General features: G+C 44.1%; 1 protein-coding gene across 2 annotated transcripts in view; it reads left to right on the top strand.

Annotated features, from left to right (window-relative positions):
* Window positions 1–8,979: 8,979 nt before the first annotated feature.
* TRIM25 (tripartite motif containing 25) overlaps window positions 8,980–27,078 on the top strand; it is a 49,056-nt gene continuing 30,957 nt past the window's right edge. For both annotated transcript variants that reach the window (XM_060203787.1, XM_007526703.3), the window contains exons 1-3: window positions 8,980–9,949; window positions 18,065–18,160; window positions 26,333–26,569. In XM_060203787.1, the coding sequence (XP_060059770.1) occupies window positions 9,353–9,949; window positions 18,065–18,160; window positions 26,333–26,569 (930 nt within the window). In that variant the 5' untranslated portion in view covers window positions 8,980–9,352. The remainder of the gene's footprint in view (window positions 9,950–18,064; window positions 18,161–26,332; window positions 26,570–27,078) is intronic.

The following is a 27,078-nucleotide window of genomic DNA, read 5'->3' as shown; positions in this document are numbered from 1 at the left end:
TTTTTTTTTTTTTTTTTGTAAAGGGGTGGTCTGGGAGGTGGCGCAGTGGATAAGGCAATACACACTCCCAACAACAGATGAGTGACTGAGCAAATTGTTGTATATGTACACAATGGAATACTACTTAGCTATTAAAAGTGGTGATTTCACCATTTTCAGCCCATCTTGGATGGAGCTTGAAGAAATCATGTTGAGTGAAATATGTCAGAAGCAGAAGGATGAATATGGGGTGATCTCACTCACAGGCAGAAGCTGAATAACAAGATCAGAAGAGAAAACACTAAGCAGAACTTGAAATGAAGTTGGTGTACTGCACTAAAGTCAAAGACTCTGGGATGGGTGGGTGGGGCAGGGTTCAGGTCCTGGAACAGGATGGCAGAGAACCTAGTGGGGGTTGTACTGTTATGTGAAAAACTGGGAAATGTTATGCTATTGTATTTACTGTTGACTGTAAAACATTAGTCTCCTAAAAAAGAAAAATAAATAAAGCACTGGACACTCAAGCATGAGGTTCCAAGTTCAATCCCTAGCAGCTCATGTACCAGAGTGATGTCTGGTTCTTTCTCCTCCTTTCTTGTTAATAAGTAAATAAAATCTTTTTAAAATAAAATAAAATTGGTAAAGAGTAGCAGAGACATTTTTGAACTAGAATTGGCCAGAAAGTGAGATGGAGGACTAGACAAAATCCTCATATAAATAGTAAAATTGCAACACACCTTCACCCTCACTTTTCAGGATCTAAATTTTTAATTTTAATTTTTTTTATTTATAAAAAGGAAACATTGACAAAATCATAGGATAAGAGAGGTACAACTCCACACAATTCCCAACACCAGATCTCTGTATCCCCTCCCCTCCCCTCCACTGATAGCTCTCCTATTCTATATCCCTCTGGAGTATGGACCCAAGGTCATTGTGGGATGCAGAAGGTTGTATGTCTGGCTTCTGTAGTTGCTTCCCCGCTGAACATGGGTGTTGACAGGTTGATCCATACTCCCAGCCTGTTTATTTCTTTCCCTAGTGAGAAAGGGCTCTGGGGAATCAGAGCTCCAGGACATATTGGTGGGGTCATCTGTCCAGGGAAGTCTGGTCGGCATCATGCTAGCATCTGGAACCTGGTGGCTGAAAAGAGTTAACATACAAAGCCAAACAAATTGTTGACCAGTCATGGACCTAAAGGCTGGAATAGTGCAGATGAAGAGTTGGGGGGGGGGGGGTCCTCCATTTTGTAGATAGCTAGTGGGCATATTTTAGTTATATTCCAAAGGGCCTGTGGCTAGACTAGTGTTTGTTGTTGTTGTTGTTTGGTTGGTTGGTTTTTCTCCCTGAGCCTGAAATCTGATATGCAGGTGGATCCAAGTTATTGTCTGGGGAGATGATGTCATGGCTGGCAGAAGGACCAGAAAGCTGGATCAGGGAAGAGGGTAGCTTCCTAATATGCAAAAGGGGTATAAATATTGTTGACTGTAGACCCCATCGATTTGATTTGGTCTGGGGCCCATATTCAGCTTAGGAGCATATGTGACCTCTGCATCCCTGTAGGATCTAAATCTTAATAAGCATAAAGAGGGTGGTGCTTATGTTCCCAGAAAATGCTACTCTTCCCCAAAGGAATGACAAATATTCTTTCCCATTGTTATAGAATTACTGTAACTTCTTTGTTCTTCTGCCACTTCAGGAAGAAGGATTTCTTTTCCACAGCATGAATCCTTCCCTCTCTTTTTTTGGCCAAAGAATGAATCTTTTAATTTTCTTTTCTAAATTCCTTTGCTTTGTGTGCTAATTTATTGCCTTGGAGACTGAACTGGACTATTGGCAACAGCTAGATCAATATATCCTTATCACCTGAAGTCCATAGTCTAACTTTGGCTTCATTCTAGCATTATGCATTCTATGAGCTTTGCTAAAAGTATAAAGACACAGATCCACCACTAGAATATCATGCAGAATAATTATACTGCCCGTAATGAGAAAGATGAGGGGGAGGATACAAGATATCACTCTGGTACATGTGCTGCTGGGGATTGAATTTGGGAACTGAATTTCCATTTTGTTGCCCTTGTTGTTGTTGTCATTTTTATTGTTATTGCCGGATAGGACAGAGAGAAACTGAGAAAGGAGGGAAAGACAGAGAGAGGGAAAAATAGATACCTGTAGACCTGCTTTACCACTTTTGAAGCAACCCCCCCCCCCACAGGTGGGGAGCCAGGGGCTTGAACCAGGATCATTACCCCTGTCCTTGCGCTTTGCACAATGGTGCACTTAATCCGCCACGCTACCGTCTGACGCCCCCTCTTTTTTTTAAACCAGAACACTGATCAGCTCTGTCTTATGGTGGTGAGGGGGTGCTGAACCAGGAACTTTGGAGCCTCAGGCATGACAGACTCTTTGCATAACCATTATTTTATCTACCCACTCCATTCATTCATTTCTTATGAGAGGAGGAGAGAGAATAAGAGTAAACACTCTGGGGAGTGGGTCAGTAGCTCAGCGGGTTAAGCACAGGTGGCGCAAAGCACAAGGACCTGCATAAGGATCTTGGTTCGAGCCCCTGGCTCCCCATCTGTAGGGGAGTCGCTTCACAGATGGTGCAGCAGGTCTGCAGGTGTCTTTCTCTCCCCCTCTCTCTCTTCCCCTCCTTTCTCCATTTCTCTGTCCTATCCAACAACGATAACATCAATAACTACAACAAGAAACAACAAGGGCAACAAAAGGGAATAAATAAGTAAATATGAAAAAAAAAAAAAAAGAGTTAACATTCTGGCCCATGCAATGTCCAGGATCAAACTCAGGACCCCATACTTAAGAGTCCAACTATTTATTCACTCTACTACCTACCCACATTCTCCCCCTTCCATATATGTATATATGTAACTTTTTATATTTATTTATTTTTCCTTTTGTTGCCCTTGTTGTTTCTCATTGCTGTTGCAGTTATTATTGTTATTGATGTTGTTATTGGATAGGACAGAGAGAAATAGAGAGAGAAGGGGAAGACAAAGAGGGGGAGTGAAAGACACCTGCAGACCTGCTTCTCCGCCTGTGAAGCGATTCCCCTGCAGGTGGGGAGCCAGGGCTCGAACTGGGGTCCTTCCACTGGTCCTTGCACTTTCCGCCACATGCGCTTAACCCGCTGCGATACCCCTTGACTCCTTATATGTAACTTTTTTAAATGAAGGAGAGAACAGGGAACCTTGATGGCATATGCATTGCCCCACACATATTCTACCTGTTGGGCAGAAAGTATGCTGAAAAACTAATAAAGGAATAAGAACAGTGCACTATCAACTGTTTAACATACAATTAGGCAGTGATAGAGAAACAGAAGATTAAAAAAAGCATAAGACATAAAAATAGTGAATGATAGATGTAAATCTTACTTTATCAGTGATTTAATGTAAATGGATTCAATACTCCAATTAGAGGGCAGAAATTGGCAGAATGCATTAAAAAAAAACAACCTGATCTCACTGTATGTTGTTTATAAGAGTCATCCTTTTAGATTTAAAAGCACAAATAGGCTCACCTGCAAACAATAATCAATAATAATATAGACCATAATAGAGTAATAAGAGCAAGTCTCACAATAAAAGCCTCAAATAATGCAAAGTATATTCTCTAATTACAGCGGAAGGAATTTAACATGGCAGCTCTTAGTAAATATCCACTGCATGAAATTTGATAAATTATGTCTCTCCTGGTCATCTTCATGTCCAACCAACCCTTCTAGGGCTTCCATACCTTTTTTTTTTTTTTTTTTAAAGATTTTTATTTATTTATTAGTGAGAAAGATAGGAGGAGAGAGAGAAAGAACCAGACATCACTCTGGTACATGTGCTGCCGGGGATTGAACTCAAGACCTCATGCTTGAGAGTCCAATGCTTTATCAACTACGCCACCTCCCGGACCACGGGCTTCCATACCTTTTTAAAAAAATTTTATTTATTTTCCCTTTTGTTGCCCTTGTTGTCTTTTTTTTTTTTTTTCTACTTGTCTTTTTATTGTTGTAGTTATTACTGTTGTTGTTATTGATGTCGTCGTTGGATAGGACAGAGAGAAATGGAGAGAGGAGGGGAAGACAGAGAGGGGGCGAGAAAGACAAACACCTGCAGACCTGCTTCACCGCCTGTGAAGCGACGTTCCTGCAGGTGGGGAGCCGGGGTCTCAAACCGGAATCCTTAAGCCAGTCCTTGCCCTTGGCGTGGCACGTGTGCTTAACCTGCTGCGCTATCGCCCTATTCCTGACTTCCGTACCTCTTAATCAGATAATTCTACAAACATTCAGGTCTGAATCACCATGCCACAGCTCCTACATGAGCTAAGTCAGAGGATTTCATAGTGTTTATTTCCTGGAAACTGCTCCACCCACCTGCCCCATTTCTCCTCCCAGGTAGTACATACTTAATGGCCGGAAATACTTGCTTTCTGGGATCAAGTTGTCCGGATGCTGAAATCCATTGTCTTAAGAAAGTTATTTAGTTTCTCTAAGCCTCAGTTTTCTCATTTGTAGCACCAGATGATTACCCCTGCCTCAAGCATTTATTGTGAGAATAAAATAAGACAGCATGCGTTATAGATTCACCTTCTTTTCTCTTTTTCTTCCTCCTCCCCAGGCAAACACTAATAACACCCCTAGATATGAAAGACAACAAATAGGGTCTTGATGGAGTAAGACTAGTCAAATCAGGAGTACGAAAGTTGGATAAGGGGGCCGGGCGGTAGCACAGCAGGTTGAGTGTACATGGAACAAAGTGCAAGGACCAGCATAAAGATCCAGGTTCAAGCCCTGGCTCCCCACCTGCAAGAGGGTCAATTCACAAATGGTGAAGCAGGTCTGTAGGTGTCTATCTTTCTCTCCCCCTCTCTGTCCTATCTGGCAACAAGGGCAACAAAAATGGGGAAAATGGCCTTCAGGAGCAGTGGGGTTTGTAGTGCAAGCACTGAGCTCCAGCAATAACCCTGGAGGCAAAAAAAAAAAAAAAAAAGGGAGTTGGGCGGTAGCACAGCTGGTTAAGTGTACGTGGCATGCAACGACCAGCATAAGGATCCCGGTTTGAGCCCCTGGCTCCCCACCTGTAGGGGAGTCTCTTCACAAGCGGTGAAGCAGGTCTGCAGGTGTCTTTCTCTCCTCCCTCTGTCTTCCCCTCCTCTCTCCATTTTTCTGTCCTATCCAATAATGACGACATCAATAACAACAACAATAACTACAACAATAAAACAAGGGCAACAAAAATGGAATAAATCAATAAATATTAAAAATGAATAAAAAAAAATTTTTAAAAAGTTGGATAAAAGCCAGACCAGGAAATGATGCAGTGACTAGTTAAAACATTGGCTATTCGGGTCTTGAGTTCAATCCCCAGCAACACATGTGCCAAAGTGATGCTCTGGTTCTTTACATCACTCTCTCATATAAACAAACAAACCTCTTTTAAAAAAGTATTTTATAAAGCAATCCTGAGCTAGAATTCCTACCCTACTTTGTATAAAGTATGTGATTCTCATCTATAAAATGGACAGGGGTTCTAAGAGGGTTTATAAGGACTGTAAGAGAGTCATTTGGCAGAGGTAGATAGCATAATGGTTATGCAAAGAGACTCTCATGCCTGAGGCTCTAAAGTCCCAGGTTCAGTCCCCTGCACTACCATAAGCCAGAGCTGAGCAGTGCTTTGGTAAAAAAAATTAAAAATTTAAAAAAATTTAAAAAAGAATGTCTAAAAAAAAAAAGAGAAGTCATTTGTCTAACACACAATTTGTGCTTCATAGAATGATAGTCATTACTGCTGGCAGTAGTCAGACATTTACTTTTTTTTTTTTCTTCCTCCGAGCACTATGGTGGTACTGGGGATTGAAACTGGGAGCTCAGAGCCTTATGCCTGAAAGTCATTATTTTGCTATCTCCCTAGCCTGACATTTACTCTCTTCTGATTTTTACTGCCTACTCCCTGTCCTCACTGCAAACTCCAGTTAAATTCTCCCCTAAACGTATCTTTCTCTTTGTACTCCCATTCCTTCTCTTAAGCACTTCTCACCTCCTGTATACCAACTTTTTCCTGGATTGGGGGCAGGAGTAACTTTAAGAAAAGAAAGGGAATAAATTTGAAAAAAAATTTTTTGGGAAAAATGTTAAAAGTTCTGTGGTCTGGGAAGTAGCTCAGTGGATAAAGCATTGGACTCTCAAGTATGGGTTCCTGAGTTCAATCCCAGGCAGTACATGTACCAAAGTGACACTCTGGTTCTCTTTCTCTCTCTCCTTCTATCTCTCTCATTAATAAGTAAAATATATATTTTTAATATTTATTTTATTTATTTATTCCCTTTTGTTGCCCTTGTTGTTTTTTTGTTGTAGTTATTATTGTTGTCACCGCTGTTGAATAGGACAGAGAGAAATGGAGGGAGGAGGGTGAAAACAGAGAGGGGGAGAGAAAGATAGACACCTGCAGACCTGCTTCACCACCTGTGAGTGGACTCCCCTGCAGGTGGGGAGTCAGGGCTGGAACCGGGATCCTTATGCTGGTCCTTGTGCTTTGTGCCACCTGTGCTTAACCCACTGCGCTACAGCCCGACTCCCAGTAAAATCTTTTTTAAAAAGTTAAAGTTCCAGTATTAGACTTGAATGTGCATGCATGTGAGTGAACGAATGAAAAACTTTGTCAAGCTGTGTTTTCTTCAAACCCCAGTAAAGAAGAACTAGAATTTTTTTTTAAGCTAGATTGGTAGCATGATAAGAAATCTGAGTCTAGGTGGTGGCATACCTAGTTAAGTACACGTCTTCATGAGGATCCAGGTCCAAGTCCCTGGTCCCACTCTGTGGGGCAAAAGCTTCATGAATGGTGAAGCAGTAGTGCTGCAGGTGCCTCTTTGTCTCTTTCTCCCTTGTTCTTCCCCCTCCTTCTCAATTTCTCTCTGTTCTATCAAATGATTTTTCTTTCTTTTTTTTTTTTTTTTAAAAGAAATCACCCAGTCTAAACATGAATGTGTTACTCTTGACTACATGGGGTGGCATGCCGATACATGCTGATGCTGATATACTGGAATTCAGGAAGGAACAGTTAAAAAAAATGGGGGGGGGTTGTACAGTAGCACAGTGGGTTAATCGCACATGGCACAAAGTGCAAGGACTGGGGTAAGGATCCTGGTTCGAGCCTCTGGCTCCCCATCTGTAGGGAAGTCGTTTCACAGGCGTTGAAGTAGGTCTGCAGGTGTCTCTTTGTCTTCCCCTCCTCTCTCCATTTCTCTCTGTCCTATCCAACAATGACATCAATAACTACAACAATAAAATAACAAGGGCAACAAAAGGGGAAATAAATAAATAAATAAATAAATAAAAGAAACAATGGCACCCCAAGATCTCAGGTAAGCAAGGGAAAATTTATTAGGAAAATATACAGGGGACGGGTGGTGGTGCACCCAGTTGAACATACATGCTTCAATGTGCAAGGACCCTCAGTCCCCACCTGCGGGAGGAAGGCTTCATGAGTGCTGAAGCAGTACTACAGGTCTCTCTCTCTCTCTCTGGAAAGGTAAACATGCTCTGTTACATGAATACTTTCTCTCTATAGTTTTTCTTTAAGCAATAGGGTATGCAAACTATCATTAGTGGTTAATGCCAACATCAAAGAACTGGCTTTAGCCTTGCATGTGTTCATCTATTGCCCTGCTCAGGGGCAAGGTGCCCTGGCAGTATGTGTTGACAATGAGTTGTTTTGTATCTGGAGGAAGAGTCACAGCCTGCAGCTGGTGTTCTTGTCCTTGGGGTTTTCTCTGTACCCACACTTTTCATTCCAGTTCTGCTCACAGAAGCACCTGCAAGGTCATCATCCACAAAGGAGAAGACATCCATTTCTCCCTGAACCTGTCCCTTGTAGTCTGCTCCTTATATCAGAACCAGGAAAGAGAAATGAAGGATAGAAAAAATAAAATAGAAAAGAAAAGAAGAAGGAGGGGGGCCAGCTGTCCAACTGATAGTATTTGAGAGGGGAGAGGTAGGGAGAGAAAGCAAGATGCCTGCAGACTTGTTTCACCTCTCCTGAAGCTGTCCCCCACATCTGCATGTGGGGATGGAGGCTTAAAGCCAGGTCCTGGGGGGGGGGGGGCAGAATACAGGTCCAAAAAGGATGACAGAGGGAGTCGGGCAGTAGTAGTGCAGTGGGTTAAGCGCACCAAGTGCTTAATGCGTTAATGGACCCGCGTAAGAATCCTGGTTCCAGCCACAGGCTCCCCACCTGCAGGGGGTCGCTTCACAGGTGGTAAAGCAGGTCTGCAGGTGTCTATCTTTCTCTCCCCCGTCTTTCCCTCTTCTCTCCATTTCTCTCTGTCCTATCCAACAACAAAAATAACTACAACAATAAAACAAGGGCAACAAAAGGGAATAAATATTAAAAAAAGGAAAAGTTAAAAAATCTATGACAGAGGACCTAGCAGGAAATGTTATGCATGTACAAACTATTGTATTTACTGTAGAATGTGAAACATTAATCCCCCAATAAAGAAATAAAAAAAAAAAAGCCAGGTCCTTGGCACTTGGTGATGTGTGTGCTCAAGTGGGCACGCTCAACCGAATGTGTCACCGCCCCGCCCCCTACAGTTGTTTTTAATGATTAATTAATTATCTTTATATTAGATAGTAACAACCAGGAATAGAGAGGGTAGGAGGTAGGGGGTAGGGTGAAATAGGGAGAGAGAGCACTACTTCAGAACCTCTTGCAAAACTTTCCCCCTGTAGGTGGGAACTGGAGACTCGAACCCGGGTCCTTGCACATTGTAACATGTGCGCTCAACCAGGTGTGCCACCACCCGGCCCCTTATCATGATTAATAATAATACTAGTAAAGGGTTTTGCTGTTAAGACCAGGCTTGCCTGAGGGATCAGTGGGGACATCTGGGGGTGAATTCTCCGAAGGAAGGGTCTTCTTTCAGGAGTGTGTGTGCAGAGCCCAGACTTAATCTTGGCTCAGATCCCCGGATCAGTTCTCTCCCTGATGGTCAATTTCTTCCTTCTAGCTGCAAACACCCTGAGACGAGGTGAGGATAATCCGCACCCCCTGCTCCCCAGCCCCAACACTCGCACCCTTCGCAGGGAGCTCTCTGGCGCGCGCTGGTGAAGTCTAGTTGGCGCCCCCGCCCACAAGGGCGCCTTACTCCCCTGGGCGACAGTGGGGGAGTGGAGGGGGCGTCCCAGGAGAGCACCGGTCGTCCCGCCCCCGCCCCGGCCTCACGTGACTTCCTGAAAGCTTGAGGGACCCACCCCTGTCTCTCGCTTTCGATTCCTGGTGGCCCCGGCGCGGGCCATCTTGCAGGAGTCACAGTCGCAGTTGCAGCCAGTGAGGTGGGCCCCCCTCTCAGGAGCGCCATGGCGGAGCTGTTCCCCCTGGCCGAGGAGCTGTCATGCTCCATCTGCCTGGAACCCTTCAAGATGCCAGTCACCACCCCCTGTGGCCACAACTTCTGCGGTTTGTGCCTGGAGGAGACGTGGTCGGTGCAAGGCGCGCCGTACCGATGCCCTCAGTGCCGCGCCGTCTACCAAGCGCGTCCGCAGCTGCACAAGAACACGGTGCTGTGCGCGGTGGTGGAGCAGTTCCTGCAGGCCGAGATGGCCCAGGAGGCACTCCCCGACGGCTGGACGCCTCCAGAGCGCGCCACGGCTCCCAGCCGGGCTGGCCACGTTGCCTGTGACCACTGCCTGAAGGTAGCCGCCGTCAAGACCTGCGTGGTGTGCATGGCATCCTTTTGCCTGGAGCACCTGCTCCCGCACCGCGAAAGCCCCGCCTTCCGGGACCACCAGTTGCAGGAGCCCATCTTCGATCTGATGCGTCGAAAATGCCCGCAGCACAACCGGCTGCGCGAGTTCTTCTGCCCGGAGCACGACGAGTGCATCTGTCACGTCTGCCTGGTTGAGCACAAGACCTGCTCGCCTGTGTCCCTGACCGATGCCAGCCGAGACCTGGAGGTAGGAGTGGGTGGCGAGAGCGCAGAAGGGCGACATCGGCCGGTCTGCTGGGTTGAGCAAAGGGCCCTACGGTGGGCATCTGGCCCTGTCCTGGATCACCTGGGTCTAGGTGGGGTGGGCCATTCTGGGCCTGAGATCCAGCAGGGGCATACAGAAAGAAGCCGCGAGAACATACAGTGAACTGTCATCGGTGGTCTACCCTTCCCCACCCCTTAAATGCACCCTTGAAGACAGGTGATGTTGCTTAAGGTGATTATCTTAAGAATTCTACTTGTCCGGTGGTGTTCAGTCTACAAAATGTTTAATTAGTGATTTACAAAATTATAAGGCAGTAGGGGGGTATAGTTTCCACACAGCTCCCACCATTAAAGTTTTGTGCCCCCACTGTTCCCCAAGGATAATCATCATAGTTTTTGCAAGGTCTTTAGAGACATGTTGATTGCTTTTTTTCCCCCAAGTTCATTATGTTTCAGTTCTCTATTTTCTTTCTTTCTTTTTTCAAGATTTTATTTACTTACTAATGAGAAAGATAGGATGAGGGAGAGAGAGAGAGAGAGAGAAAGAACCAGACATCACTCTGGCACATGTGTTGCTGGGGATCAAACTCAGGACCTCATGCTTGAGAGTCCAGTGCTTTATCCACCACAGCACTGTCAGGACCACTCAATTCCCTATTTCCCACACATGAGTGAAACCATCCAGTAGTTGTACTTTATGTCCTTACTTACTTCACTAGACACAATCACCTCTGGATCCATCTATTTTGTCCCAAAGGGCATAATGTCATTTTTTTTTAAATTGCTGAGTAGTGCTCCATTGGGTGCATGTCTCATAACTTATTTATCTAGTCATCAGTCAAGGGGCATTTAAGTTGGTAGAGGGGTTTTTTATGTCTACTATCAGCCCTAGAGGTTACCACTGTTCTTTCATTGGCTCCTAGAAACCCTCGAAGTAGTTAGTTTTGTTGTGCAGTTGAGATAGTGATGGAGGGAGTGATGTTAATTTAGCCTGAATTAGCGCAGTAAATGAGTTGAGTACAAAGTGAGTACTGGAACACTAGCTGGTCTGACTTCACAGTATGTCATTTCTGTCCATGGATGAGCCTCATATCCAAGTCTTGAATCCAGAGTATGAGATGAATTTCTTGGAGGCTTGAGGTTTCATGAGCAAAAAGCCTTTGGCGAGCTGGAGAATTGTAGTAAGCAGTGTGCAGGAGCGTGGGCTGGGTCCCAGGAATCCATAGATGTGACCCACAGAGAGAGCCAGTGCTTTTGCTCCGTACCGCCTACACTTTGTTCTCCATTTTGGCTAGGTGGTTTGACCCCTGGGCCTGCGTGCTCATCAATACATTGAGAAGATGAGACCAGGTATTTTCTTAAGGGGCTTTTTAAATCTGTGAAGTCTATAGTGATTTGGGGGACTATTTATATCTCTCTTCTGGATTTAAAGGCAGAAGTTGAAAAAAAGTAATCAAATCACTTTTTGATCTATCAGCCTAACCCTCTTAAGTGTGGTCTGATTTCCTTCCATTTTCAAAGCATTGCAAGGAAGAACAGGATTGTCCTTGTGTTGTCAAAGGTGGCCTGAGGCCTGGGGCAGGTTTGCACTGATAGCTGCGTCAGGCTGCAAGCCTTGCTCCCACTGGGTTGTAGCCTTGCCTTGATCTGCCTCTCTGGTTGGGAGTTGAGTTCCTCTGGACTTCTTCCCTGAGTCTTCAAAGCCAGACCTCCAGGCATAATCTGATAGTTGCCCTCTGAGGCATCACCATATCATATCCAAACAGGTATAAGTCTATTTTGCAGGAAAGAACCTGTCTAACCTAACTTCTGCAGCCAGGAGTCCTTCCCTGCTCCTAGACAACTATGTGTTTTAAGGCAGGTCACCCCCCATCCTCCCAGGATAATCGGAGATTAGAGAGATGAGCTGTGGCAAGTGCTTTGTAGACTGGCCCCACTGAGTCTGGTCCTTGTGGGCTCTGACTGGAACTAGATATGAATTTTGGCTCTGCTTCATAAATGGGTGTGTGTGGGGAAAGGGGGCAATACCTGTTTCAAGAGGTTACCATAGAATTACTGTAGACTTGATTTCTTTATTTAAATTTCTTAGGGGATTAATGGTTTACAGTTGACAGTAAAATACAATAGTTTGTACATACATAACATAACATAACATAACATAACATAACATAACATAACATAACATAACATAACAACAAAACAACACAGCCCCCACTAGGTCCTCCTCTGACATCATGTTCCAGGAACCGAGCCCACCCCCCCAGTCTTTTATTTTGGTGCAATACACCCAATTATTGTAGAATATAATGAGGTGATCTGCAGACAGTGTTTTACCATGAACACTCCTCATGAACTGCTCTGTCAGCTCAGTTACTCTGGCCCTGCCTGGAGACAGATGAGTCTGCTGAATGGAGGGAGTTGGGCTGTTCCTGCTCTTCTTTGCCTCAGGATGCTTGGACCTGCCTCTGAGGGCTCCGGGTTCCTGCCTGAAGGCCCTTCTTCTTTTTTATTTTTAATTTTTTAAAATATTTTTTAATTCTTTTTTTAAAACTATTTATTATTGGATAGAAACAGAGAGAAATTGAGGGGAAGGGAAGATAGAAATGGAGAGAGATAGAGAGACACCTGCAGCCCTACTTCAACACTCGTGAAGCTTTGCCCCTGCAGGTGGGGACCAGGGGCTTGAGCCCGGGTCCTTGTGCACTTTAGTATGTGCACATAACCAGGTGCACCACTGCCTGGTCCCCCTTAAAAAATTTTTTTTTTTAATATTTATTTTACCTTTTGTTGCTCTTGTTGTTATTGATGTTGCTGTTGTTAGATAGGACAGAGAGAAATGGAGAGAGGAGGGGAAGACAGAGAGGGGGAGATAAAGATAGACACCTGCAGACCTGCTTCACCCCCTGTGAAGTGACTCCCCTGCAGGTGGGGAGCTGGGGGCTGGAACCAGGATCCTTACTCCGGTCCTTGAGCTTCGTGCCATGTGCTCTTAACCCACTGCGCTACTGCCTGACTCTCCCTGAAGGGCCTTCTAAGAGTTCTTATCTACTGAGATAAAGGCCAGCCAGAGTCAGAGGATCCCTTCCTGGTTTTGCCTGGAACCACAGGTCTTTTCCAGCTACTAGGGTCCAAAGCTGGAGTCAGTGCTCTGCTTATTTGTATACTGCCTATGACCCCTGTGGCTTGTCCTTTTTTAGCTGCTACTGCTAACTACTGGTAACAGATATTCTAGCTAGGCAGTGACCCAGGGTTAGGTGGCTGGTTTGTCTCTTCCACTAGTGTCATAATTCGAGGATCCAGATCCCCAGTTTATGAAGGGCTCCTCAGATCTCTGAAACTTTTTTTTTTTAACCAGAGCTCTGCTAAGCTCTGGCTTATGGTGGTGCGGGGGATTGAACCTGGGGCCTTGGATCCTCAAGTTTGAGAGTCTCTTTACATAACCATTATGCTACATACCCTGCCCACATTTTCTACTTTATATTCACAAATTTTAAAAATGTATTAATTAATTGGAGGAGAGAACCAGAGTTATCACTCTGTGATGCTGGGGATTGAACTGGGGACTTTTGTGTTTGGAAGTCTAGAGTTCTGTCATCGTGTCACTTCCCAAGCTACTTGATTCAGACATTATTCGCGTCCCTGGGTCTTTTGTCTGAAGTCATGTAGGTCCCTCTCCACTGTCAGAGGACCATCATATGTATATGATTAATGTTGGAGAAGATTTATTTTAAAATACAGGGTTCAGAGGGGCTGGGCGGTGGCATAGTGGATTAAGCGCACATGGCACAAAGCACAAGGACCGGTGCAAGGATCCTGGTTTGAGCCTCTGGCTCCCCACCTACAGAGGGGTCACTTCACAAGCGGTGAATCAGGTCTGCAGGTGTCTCTCTTTCTCTCTCCCTCTCTGTCTTCCCCTCATCTCTCAGTTTCTCTCTGTCCTGTCCAACAACAACAATAACAATAACAACAAGGGCAACAAAAATGAGAAAAACAATAAGGGCAACAAGAATAGGAAAATGGCTTCCAGGAGCAGTGGATTCGTAGTGCAGGCACCAAGCCCCAGCGATAACCCTGGAGGCAAAAAAGAAAACAAAAACAGGGTTCAGTGGTGCATTCTGGGAAGTGGAACAGTTGGCAGTCTCTTAGTGGTTTTTTTAAATTTTTATTTGGCAGAACAGATAGAAATTGAGAGGGGACCGGCAAATAGAGAAGGTGAGAAAGAGAGACATCTGCAGCGCTGCTTCACCTTTTGTGAAGCTCCAGTCCTTGCTCATGGTGATGAGTGCATGCTGTCAGCCTGGCCCCCGTGTGTTCTAGTCTCTTCCAGCCCTAAGTCGTTTTGGGAGGCTGGATATGCCTGGTTCCAGACTCCTGCCCACAGTTTATCTTTACCAGTGTGAGAGGCCAGGTTAAAGGATACTGTCACAGAGGTCACTTATGAAATATCCTCAATGATTTCAACTTTTGTTGTTGAGCTAGTGTGACCTTGGTCTCTGCTTCTAGCCTTTACATGTGACACTCACTGGGTTGTTCAAATTCAGATTCAAGGTCAGGTTCAGGCTTGAATATTTTGAATGCAGTGGGAGAGGCAGAAATGTGGGAGGGCCAGATTATGTTGTTTCAGCTAGTTAAGGAAAAGGGAAGGAAATGCCTTTTTTCCCTTTTTCTTTTTTCTTCTTGAAATTTCCTGTGTGCTTAGTTTGGACACAAATTAAAAACATGTGCACATCTGGTTGAGTGCACATGTGGCCATGCTCAAGGAGCCAACCCCCCAGGCCCACCCGCAGGTGAAGCAGTGCTGCAGGTATCTGTCTTTCTCTCCCCCCTATATCTCTCTGTCCCCTCTAGATATATTTGTTTCTAGCCATTGAATAAATAAATAAACTATAAACACATAAAACAGTATTGGATCGGCAAGATAGTTCATCTGAATAGTGTACTTGCTTTGTCATGTGTACAGCTCAGGTAGGTTCAAGCCCTGCCCCCATCACTGGGGGAAGCTTCAGTGCTCTTGGTATCTTTCCCTCTGTCCTTTTGTCTTTCTGTCTGAAAGTGTCAGTTGCAAGTGGTGAAGTCCTGCCAATGACAACAACAATAATAACAATAACACTAATAGTAATACATTAAATAAAATGGCAAGGTCAGGATCTTTTTTTAATATTTTATTTATTTATTCCCTTTTGTTGCCCTTGTTGTTTTATTGTTGTAGTTATTGTTGTTGTTATTGATGTCGTCATTGTTGGATAGGACAGAGAAATGGAGAGTGGAGGGGAAGATAAGAGAGGGAGAAAGACAGACACCTGCAGACCTACTTCACAGCCTGTGAAGCGACTCCCCCGCAGGTGGGGGGGTGGTTCGAACCGGTGGCTCAAACTGGGATCCTTACATGGGTCCTTCCGCTTCGTGCCACGTGCACTTAACCCGCTGTGCTACTGGCGACTCCTGGTCAGGATCTTATGATACCTGCCAAGAGCAATTTGACTTGGTGTAAACAGAACATTTAATTGCTCTTTGCAGGGCTGGAAAGATAGCTCATTGGTGTTAGCGAGCATGAATCAGACCACCATCCACTGTAAGGAAGCAAAGATGTTTATTGACGAATTGCAATCCGGGCCGAGATGGTGACTGGTGTTAGTCTACCAAGCTCGACCCTGAACAAGGCTCAAACCACACAATTTATAGGAATTCAGACTACACTCAGGGAGGGGGAACACATCACCTTGTCAACTTACATCCAATATCAGGCTATAGCAAACACAAAATCCAATCATTTCAAACTTAGCAAAAAGCGGGGTCCATACAAAGCAAAGTGCGGGCTAATTTCAAACCTTACAGAACTAGACAACCAATAAGACTTGACCAGGTATTAGGTCCTCACATCCCACTACCAACATACCAGGCCATCTGGCGACCAGTATACTGCTGGGGCTGTGCAGAGGTCCTGATAAGGCTTGTCCCCATGCAGGGTCCTTTGAACAACTTACAAGACAATGGGTGGCCTTCACTGATTAGGTCCTGTTTATTCAAGGGGGAAGGGGAAAGGAATTTTCCACCTCATACTACAAGCAACTCATACTAAAAGCACTTAACAAACAACTGCATAAAAAGGGAATTTCAAGGCTACTGCCTTTTACAATTGGGTAGGGTATGTTCCTTGCCATATTAGAGTGCTATGACCCCTGGAAAAACTCTAGTGTTGTGATTTCTCTCCTTGTATCTCGGTCTTTGTCTCTGTCTAGAAAAAAAAAGTCAGTCTGGAATAGTGAAATTGGGCATGTTGAGAGATGACTCAATTTTTTTTTAATTTTTAATTTTTAATTTTTTTGCTCTGTGCTTCTGTAAAGGAGAGGTAATTTCTACCTCATTGTTCTTAGCTTTACCCAAGTTAATTTGAGTAAAGTGCTAGAGTAAAGACTGGCATATATATTAAGTAACAAATACCAGCTATTGTTATGGTGCTGGTAGTTGTTATTTTCCTTCCTGTTTCTGTGTCCTAACATTTCATCTGATCCCGCATTGGAGACTCAGTGATATGAAAGTTTATAAAAGTACTGGGGGTTCTTTTGACAGGGTTATCTTTACTTTTGTTTCTAGAGGCGCCTAGAGAACTAATAGTTCAGAATGAATCAGCTTAGTTCAGTTTCAGTGACTGAGCTACCTTGATGTGTGAGCAGGATGGATTACAGCTGACTCACCCTTACTCTTAACAAGGATGTAACTTTTGGACTTCCCATCCACCCTGCTCTTCACCACCACCTGTGGGGTTTATCAAGTAAACTTTGGACTCTTAATTATTGACCCACTTCCTCCTTGAGGCTGAAAGAGGCTCTCCCAGCTGTCTCCCAGACTGTTTACCTCAGTTTCATTTTCACCAACGGTTGCTCTGTAATCCTTCCCTGCCTTGCTACATTTTCAGTGTCATATAGGAGGCCCCCACCCCAAGCGCCACCCCCACTGTTTTGGAGCTGAAAAGACCAGTATTCCAGCTCATTTCCAGCTGTCCAACTGTCCCTTACCTTAAATTTCTTTGACCACAAAACAGACACAACCACACCCCACCAGACAGTTGACTTTGCAGTCTGAGGATTGGTTTGGATGACTTTAATCTGAAGTAACTGTCCCAGCTCAATTCTGTCTCAATGTCAACTTGGCCACCTTATTATCCTTCTTGCCTCATTTGTGAAATGGGTGCTAGTGAAGAGGTTCATAATGATACAGTCTGGGTGCTGGACAGGTAGCTCACTGGGTAGGGCAAGTGCCTGGCCATACACACAGACCAGCTTCTAGTCCTTGCATCACATGGGAGGTTCGATAACACTGGGGGAGCTTCAAAACAGTAGTCTCTTCCTCCCTCTCCCTCTCTCAATTGCTATTAAGGTTAACACTAGGGCTTGGTGCCTGCACAGTGAATCCATTGCTCCTGGTGACCATTTTTTCATTTTTTTCTTTTTAATTAGATGGGACAGAGAAATTGAGAGGTTAGGGAGGTAGAAAGGGAGAGAGAGAGATTCATCGGCAGACCTGCTTCACCACTCGTGAAGGCTCCCCCTTGCAAGTTGGTGTTGGGGGCTCAAACCTCTGGTCCTTGCACATGATAAGTGTGTTCAGGTAGATGTGCTATCTCCCAGCCCCCTTTTTCTGTCTTGCTATCTGACTGAAAAAAATCAGCCAGGAGTGGTGACATTATGTTGCTCAAAACACACACACACACCACACACACACACACACACACACACACACACACACACACACACATTTAGTTTGTCCTTATTAAGATCCAGGGCTTGTGTTATTTCACTTAATCCTTCCACTAACCCTGTGAGGTGGGGACAGTTATATCTGTTTTCTGGTCAAGGAATCTAAGGTGAGAGACAGTTGGACAGCTGAGAATTGGAGCTGGAACACTGTTCTTTTCAATTCTAAATGCTGTTCTCCTGACTTCTTTACCATCCTTCTCAAAGGATGAGGGAGAGATGGACAGTACACAAATTCTTCCAAAAGCAGCAAGCAGGCATCTGTGGGATAAATTCAGGGTGGATGCTGGGTGCTGGTGGGGGCCTGACATGTGCTCTCTCACTCTGGTATGTTTTCTCTGCAGGCCAAACTGAAGCATAAACTGACCATCGTGTACAGTCAGGTCAATGGTGCAACAAAGGCACTGGAAGATGTAAGAGTCAAGCAGCAGAATATACGGGTGAGTGACTTGAGTCCCTTCAGCCTTCAGGCAGGACAGGCTAACACATGTATCAGAATTAGACATGAATTTTGTATGACGTGTAGAAAACAAAGTGCCCAAGACTGGAAGGAAGTCTAGTAAAACAATAGTAATGAAAGTAAAACAATAGTAATGAAATTGCTGTAATAGTAGATTTAGAAATGCATTTTTCTTTTCTTCTTCTTCTTCTTTTTCTTCTTCTTCTTCTTCTTCTTCTTCTTCTTCTTCTTCTTCTTCTTCTTCTTCTTCTTCTTCTTTCTTCTTCTTCTCCTTCTCCTTCTCCTTCTCCTTCTCCTTCTCCTTCTCCTTCTCCTTCTCCTCCTTCTTCTTCTCTTTCTCCTCCCCCTCCTCTCCCCCTCCTCCTCCTCCAGGATGCTATTCTGTTCTAGTTTATGGTGGTGTGAGGGATTGAACCCGAGACCTTGGAGCCTCAGGTATGAGTCTTTTGCAGAATCAGTGTAATCTCCTTCACCCCAAGGTCACACTGGTTTTATATAAAGATTTAGGGGACTGGGCGGTGCACCGCATAAAGTGCACATGGTGCGAAGTACAAGGACCCGCACAAGGATCCCAGTTCAAGCCCACGGTTCCCACCTGCAAGGGGTGTTGCTTCACTAGTGGTAAAGCAGGTCTGCAGGTGTCTTTTTCTCTTCCTCTCTACCTCCCCTCCTCCTCTCAATTTCTCTCTGTCCTATCCAAAAAATTAAAAAAAGAAAAATGTCCACAGGTGCATAGGATTTATAGTGCACGCACCGAGCCCCAGCAATAACCCTGGAGGCAATAAATAAATAAAAATATAGAAAGATTTGATTTGTAATTGTTTTGTAGCTGCAGCATCCAGTTGTATTCTGACAATTGTGGCTTAATTACATAAGATCTGCATTAGCATGTCTGCTCTGTCACAGTCTAGCCTGCGGTAATTTGGCCATGTCAGTCCTAGTTTCCCTGTCCTGTCTGCTCAGTGGAATTGCAACTCCTTTCTGAAGGAGACTTAAATGAAGGGCTGTAAATGGAATTGCCTGTATTGATTAGGTGGTGAGCTACTACAATAAAGATATCCCCTAAATTCATTTACTTCAAAGATAAAATAAAACTAGGAGATGACAGTGTACTGCACCACAGTAAAAGATTCGGGAGTGGGGGTGGGGTGGGGCAGAGGGTTCAGGTTCTGGAACATGATGGCAGAGGAGGACCTAGAGGGGTTGGATTGTTATGTGGAAAACTGAGAAATGTTACACATGTACAAACTACTGTATTTTACCATTAACTGTAAACCATTAGTCCCCCAATAAAGAAATTTTTTTAAGAAGAAAGATGAAACAAAAGAAGTTTACTTTGCTCCTGTGACAGTGTAAGCCCAAGACAAGCAGCCCTGACTAGTGGGGTGGATCTGGTCCACACAGCTATTCAGAGATTCACATTGTTTCCTTCCTATTGAACCACCCCCCTCTCTCCCTCTCTCTCTCTATCTCTCTCTTTCTCTCTCTTTCTCTCTCTCTCTCTCTCTCTCTCTCTCTTTTCTCCAGGGTTATCGCTGGGACTCAGTGCTGGCATTATGTCAACTGCTCCTGGTGGCCATATTTTTCATTTTTTTCCTATTTTATTTGATAGGACAGAGAGAAATTGAGAGAGGATGGGGAGACAGAGAGGGAGAGAGAAAAATAAACACCTGCAGACCTGCTTCACTGCTCACGAAGTGTCCAGCTGCAGGTGGAGAGTGGGGGTTTTGAACCCTGGGTCCTTGTGCGAGTCCTTGTGCTTAGTACTATGTGAGACTAACTGGGTGCACCACCTCCCGGACTCCTTGCCCCACATCTTCATAGGATGTTTTCCTTATTTCTTTGAGTGAAGCAGGACAACCATCACCTCTTTGCTTTAGACTGCTAAAAATTAGGAGGAGAATGGGGGGAAAGAATGTAGCACATTTCACTTCTGCACATGCAACCTTGGAACCAGTTTAGTCACATGACCGAGCATAGCTGCAGAGGAAGCTGGGAAATGTAGTTTGTTACCGGATAGCTCTTTGCCCATCTGAAACTACAGAAGTGTTTTTTTTTTTAAATATTTTTATTTTATTTATTTATTCCCTTTTGTTGCCCTTGTTGTTTTATTGTTGTAGTTATTATTGCCGTCGTTGTTGGATAGGACAGAGAGAAACGGAGAGAGGAGGGGAAGACAGAGAGAGGGAGAGAAAGACACCTGCAGACCTGCTTCACCGCCTGTGAAGCAACTCCCCTGCAGGTGGGGAGCCGGGGTTCGAACCGGGATCCTTATGCCGGTCCTTGTGCTCAGAAGTGTTTTTATTTACTGAAGGCAAGTAGAGAATTAATATTGGGGAATATTAGTAGCCATATTGGAGGTGGCAAAGGGAAGCATCAAATAAAGAAATAAGTAATTGAATTTCTTTCTCTCTTTAGTCTATCCCTCTTGTGTGGATTTCTGTTTGGCATGTTTGTTTCTGATCTATCACAGATACCCAAGGTGTGAAGTGAAACCACAACTTTTAGAGCAGTACTGTTCACTTGAAATGCGGTGCATATCTACAGGTAGTCCAAGTTAAGTTGGGTGACACCTGAAATTAATATTATTTATTTATTATTATTTTTAAAATATTTATTCCCTTTTGTTTCCCTTGTTTTATTGTTGTAGTTATTGTTGTCGTTGTTGTTGAATAGGACAGAGAGAAATGGAGAGAGGAGGAAAGACAGAGGGGGGAAGATAGATACCTGCAGACCTGTTTGACCGCCTGTGAAGCGACTCCCCTGCAGGTGGGGAGTAGGGGGCTCGAACCAGGATCCTTATGCCAGTCCTTGCGCTTTGCGTCACCTGCGCTTAACCCACTGCGTTATCGCCCAACTCCCAATATTATTTATTTATTTGAGGAGAATACCAGGAGTCAAACTCAGGGTCTCATGCATGCAAGGTATGTAATCTTCCACCAAGTTATACTCCTGCTGTAGCTGAAATTAATTTTGAAGATTTTTAAGATTTCATTTATTATGAAAGAGAAAAATGAGAGAGAGGAAATAGAGACAAGTTCAGATATAAGGTGATGCTGAGGACTTGACCTGAGGCCTCTGGGATCTTAGGTGTGTAGGTCCTGTGCTTTAAGAGACTGAGCTATGTCCCTAGCCCTTGAAATTATTATTATTATTATTTTGCCTCTGAAGCGTTGTGCCTGTGCTATTCCATTGCTCCCTGTGGACTACTGTTTCTCTCTTTTCAATCTCAGAAACACAGGGAGAGAGACAGAGAGAGACAAGGAGAGACAACATTGCTGTACTCATTATGAAGCTTCTCTTGCACATGGTGCACTTAAGTCGTGCTGACCCTTTAATAGTGATTTAATTTAACCCAGTGCATCAAATTATAAACTAAAAAGTATTATCATCTTTTTGGGGCACCAAGTCTTTAAAATCCAAAGCATATTCTGGACTTACAGTACATTTTTTTCCATTTATTTGTTTATTTATTTTGCCTCCAGGATTGTTGCTGGGGCTCAGTGCCTGAACCACGAACCCACTGCTCCTGGAGGCTATTTTTTTTTCCCTTTTGTGGCCTTTGTTGTTTTAGCATTGTTGTGGTTATTATTGTTATTGATGTCATCATTGTTGGATAGGACAGAGAGAAATCGAGAGAGGAGGGGCGACAGAGAGGAGGAGAGAAAGACAGACACCTGCAGACCTGCTTCACCGCCTGTGAAGCAACCCCCATGCAGGTGGGGGAGCCAGGGTTCAGCCGAGATCCTTACGCCAGTCCTTGCGCTTTGCACCATGTGTGCTTAACTCACTGTTAACCCCACCCCCTCACAGTACATCTTAATGTGGCCTGCTTGCAGTCCAAGGCTGTGCCAAGTAAATGTGGTATTGGACACTGTACTTCTAAAGGATGATATTCTCTAGAAGTTTTCTGGAGCGCCACTTTCTTTACTCCCCACCTTTTTTTTTGTTGTTGTTATCCTTGTTGTTTATCGTTGCTGTTGTTATTACTATTGTTGTTAGTATTACTGTTGTCAAATAGGACAGAGAGAAATCGAGAGAGGAGGGAAAGACAGAGAGGAAGAGAGGCAGACACCTGCAGACCTGCTGCACCACTTGTGAAGCGACCCCCCCCCTGCAGGTGGGGAGCCGGAGCCTCAAACTGGAATCCTTGCCCAGGTCCTTGCGCTTCATGCCATGTGAGCTTAACCTGCTGCACCAATGCCCAGCATCCCTTTCTTTACTTTTTAAACATTTTTCCCCACCTTTTTTTTTTTTCTTACATGATAGAACAGAGAGAAATTGGGGAGGAAGGGGAAGGTAGAGAGGGAATGTGAAAGAGAGACACCTGCAGCACTACTTCATCATTTGTGAAGCTCCCTCCATCATTGCAGATAGGAACCTGGGGCTTGAACTTGGGTCCTTGTGCATGGTGATATGTACTCAACTGGTTGCACCACCACCCAGTTCCCCCCACTCTAATTTTTTTTCCCTCCAGGGTTATCACAGGGTTTGGTGTCAGACTATGAGTCTGCTACTGCTGGCAGCAATTTTTCTGTTTTATTCTATAGGACAGAGAGAAATTGAGAGGAGTGGGGGAGATAGAGAGAAAGAGAGAAAGACACCTGTAGAGCTACTTCACCATTTGTGCATTGGACCCTCTGCAGGTGGGGAGTGGGGGCTCAAGCCTTGATCCTGCCACAAGTTCTTACACTTTGTACTATGTGCCTCTGACCAGGTGCGCCACTGCCTGGCCACCTTTAATAATTAATTAATTATTTGTATCCATATAGCCTCGGTAGATAAAGCATTGAACTTTCAAGCATAAAGCTTGAGTTCCATCCAGAGCATCTTATGATCCTCTGGTTCTCTCTCTCCCCTTTGCTCCTTCTTTTTCTATTCATGAGTAAATTCATCTTCTAAACAAATAAATAAATAAAATCACCCATGAAGTGCTTCCAATTTAGAGAGTAAAATGTCACCAATACAAGTAAAGTCACCACTCTTGTTTTCACTTTTATGTTGCCTTTTTTCTTTGCTGGAAATAACCACTATTTTGAATTTATTTATCCCTTCTCATGATCTATAGTTTTATTACATATGAATTTCTTAGTAATAAGTAGTACCAATCTATTTTCTCTTTAATTTTAGTTATCTTAATTTATTAGATAGAGACAGCCAGAAACAGAGAGGGAAGGGGGTGATAGAGAGGGAGAGGGAGAGGGAGAGAGAGAGAGAGAGACACCTGCAACATTGCTTCACCACTCGCAAAGCTTTCTGTCTGCAGGAGGAGACAGGGGGCTTGAACCTGGGTCCTGGCACACTGTAAAATGTGCACTCAACCAGGTGTGCCCCCTACCAATCTATTTTCTGTGATCTTTATATGAAGGACATCATACAGTTTGTCTTCTTCTTTTTAAAGGTTTTGCGTTTTTCTGTTTTATTATTTTTTATTTTATTTTTTAACCAGAGTACTGTTCAGCTCTGACTTATGGTGGTGCGGGGGATTGAACCTGGGATTTTGGAGCCTCAGGCATGAGAGTCTGTTTGTATAACCATTATGCTATCTACCCTCCGACCCTTCTGTTTTTAAAAAATATTTTCTAGAGGCTGACACAAGGATCCTGGTTCAAGCCCCCACCTGTGAGGGGGTTGCTTCACAAGCTGTCTTTCTCCCCCCCTCTGTCTTCCCCTCCTCTCAGTTTCTCCCTGTCCTATCCTATATATATATGTGTGTGTGTGTGTGTATACATATATATATATATACACATATATATGTAATTTATTTATTTATTTACTTATTTATTTTTACCAGAGAACCATTCAGCTCTGGCTTATGGTGGTGTGGGGGATTGAACCTGGGACTTAGAGCCTCAGGCATAAGAGTCTGTTTGCATACCATTATGCTATCAATCCCCGCCCCTATTTGTCTTCTAGAAGTTATGTTTCCCTCATGAAAATTTACCCATATCTCCAGTTCATTAATTTCCAACCCCTATTTCTCTCTCTCTCTTTCTCTCTTTAAGATTTTATTTATTTATTAGTGAGAAAGATAGGAGAAGAGAGAGAAAAAGCCAGACATCACTCTGGTACATGTGCTGCTGGAGATTGAACTCAGGACCTCATGCTTGAGAGTCCAATGCTTTTTATCCACTGCACCACCTCCCAGATCACTCTATTTAGTTAGATAAAGAATTTATTTTTTAAAAATAGTTTTATTTATTGTTATCTTTATTTATTGGATAGAGACAGCCAGAAATCAAGAGGGAGGGAGTGATAGAGAGGGATAGAGACAGAGAGACACTTGCAGCCCTGCTTCACCACTCGTAAAGCTTTCTCCCTGCAGGTGGGGACCGGGGGCTCGAACCCGGGTCCTTGAGCATTGTAATACATGCGTTCAACCAGGTGTGCCACCACCTGGCCCCAAGAATTTGATTTTTTAATTATGTATTTTTATTTATTGGATAGAGACAGAGAAGTTTTGAGGGGTGGAGAAGAGATACAGGACTGTTTTACCACTTTCAAAGCTTTCCCCCAGCAGATGGCAATTAGGGGCTTGAAGCCAGATCTTTGAGGATTGTGAAATGTGTGCTCAATCAGGTGCACCATGGCCTGGCCCCCCTTTATTTCTTCTTCTTTTTATTATTACATTATATATATATATATATATATATATATATATATATGAACTAGAGGATCACTTTGGCATATGCTGGCAATTGAACTTACGCTTTTTTTTTTATTTGCTTTTTTCCCCCTTTTGCCCTTGTTATAGTTATTATTATAGTTGTTATTGATGTCATCGTTGTTGTATAGGACAGAGAGAAATGGAGAGAGGAAGGGAAGACAGAGAGGGGGAGAGAAAGATAGACACCTGCAGACCTGCTTCACTGCTTGTGAAGCGACTCCCCTGCAGGTGGGGAGCTGGGGGCTCGAATCGGGACCCTTACGCCGGTCCTTGTGCTTTGTGCCATGTGAGCTTAACCCACTGCACTACCACCCGACCCCCTGAACTTACGCTTTTAAATCCAATGCTATATTCACTGTGCCACTTCTCAGGCTTGCTGCTCTATCTCTCACTGATAGATGTTTAAATTACGCTTTTAAATCCAATGCTATATTCACTGTGCCACTTCTCAGGCTTGCTGCTCTATCTCTCACTGATAGATGTTTAAATCATTCAAGGGTTTTGATATTTTGGACAGTGTGGCTTAGAGTGACTCTAGGGCAGGTGTCCCAGAATTTCTCTAGAGTATATTGTTAATTTCTCTTCTTCTTCTCTCTTCTTCTTTGTTTATTTACTTAATTTATTTTTTACATTTATCTTTATTTATTATTGAATAGAGACAGATAAATTGAGAAAGGGAGAGAGAGATGGAGAGACACATGCAGCCCTGCTTCACCACTCATGAAGCTTTCCCCTGCAGGTGGGGACCAGGGGCTTGAACCGAGGTCCTTGTGCATTGTAATATGTGTGCTTAAGCAGGTGTGCCACTGCCTGGCCTATTTATTTATTTATTTATTTATTTACCTCCAGGGTTATCACTAGAGCTTGGTGCCTGCACCATGAATCCACTACTCCTGGAGGCCATTTTTTCCTTTTTATTGCCCTTGTTGTTATTGTTGTTATTGTTGTCATTGCTGTTGTTGGATAGGGCAGAGAGAAATCGAGAGAGGAGGGGAAAACAGAAAGGGGGAAAGAAAGATAGACACCTGCAGACCTGCTTCACTGCCTGAGAAGCGACCCCCCTGCAGGTGGGGAACTGGAGGCTTGAACCGGGGTTCTTAGCCCGGTCCTTGTGCTTAACCGGCTGCACTACCTCCTGGCTCCTATATATATATATTTACTTTTTTTTCACCAGAGCACTGCTCAGTTCTGGCTTGTGGTGGGGGGATTGAACCTGGGACGTTGAAGCCTCAGGCATGAAAGTCTTTTTGCATCACCATTACATTATCTACTCCCACCTTATGAGTAATTTTTCTAGAGCATGTTTCTGGATTGAGTTGCCAAGTGATAGGGTAGACCCAGTATTCCATAAATAGACTCTCCTAAGCTGTTGTGCCCTTTGTACCCCTACTAAGTACAGACAAGAATGCCTGCTACTCCACATCTTCTCAACCTAGTAAGCATTTAGCAAGTCTGATGGCTGCCCTCTTGTCTTTTGTCTCTTAGGAGGCCACACAGAGGAAGATGGAGCTGCTTAGACAAGAGTACAAGGAAATGAAGGCTCTCATTGATGCTTCAGAAGCCAATGCAACACGAAAGATCAAGGAAGAGGAGAAGAGGGTCAGCAGCAAGTTTGACACCATCTACCAGATCCTCCTCAAGAAGAAGAGTGAGATCCAGGCTGCAAAAGAGGAGATGGAATTTGCCCTGACTAAGGGCGGGGATGAGTTCGAGTTTCTGGAGGTGAGTCTTGGGTGAGGACATGATTTAAGTTTTCCTTTTGTCTAGTGTCATGGTGTTGATTATAGGTCCAAGAAGGCCCTTGAGTTGGAGCTGTGGGTCCCTGACACGTGTGCTGTACTTGTGTTCTAAGCTGTGTGGTCATGCACCACAAACTTGCTGGCTTAGAAGAACATATGTTTGTCATCTTACACTGTCCATGGCTAAGAAATCTGGACATGGTTTAGCAAGTTGTCTTCTTAGGGTCATGGAAGCTGCAGTCATAATGTTGACTGGGATGTATTCCCTTTGGAGTTCAAGGTTGTGCGCCAAGCTCATGTGGTTGCTGATGGAATTCAGTTCCTTACGGGTGCAGCTAGCTTTCTTGCTGGCTGTTAGCTAGGGTCTCCTATGAGTTCCTACTGTCTACCTCGGTTCCCTGCCATGTAAGCTCTCAAGTCTGGCAACTTACTTTTTCAAAATCAGTAGAGACTCTATCTCTCTTCAGGAAGTTTCAATATTGATTTACCATC

Source organism: Erinaceus europaeus, chromosome 12 (assembly GCF_950295315.1).
Source record: "Erinaceus europaeus chromosome 12, mEriEur2.1, whole genome shotgun sequence".
Lineage (NCBI taxonomy): Eukaryota > Metazoa > Chordata > Mammalia > Eulipotyphla > Erinaceidae > Erinaceus > Erinaceus europaeus.
This window is presented reverse-complemented; position numbering and strand designations above follow the sequence as displayed.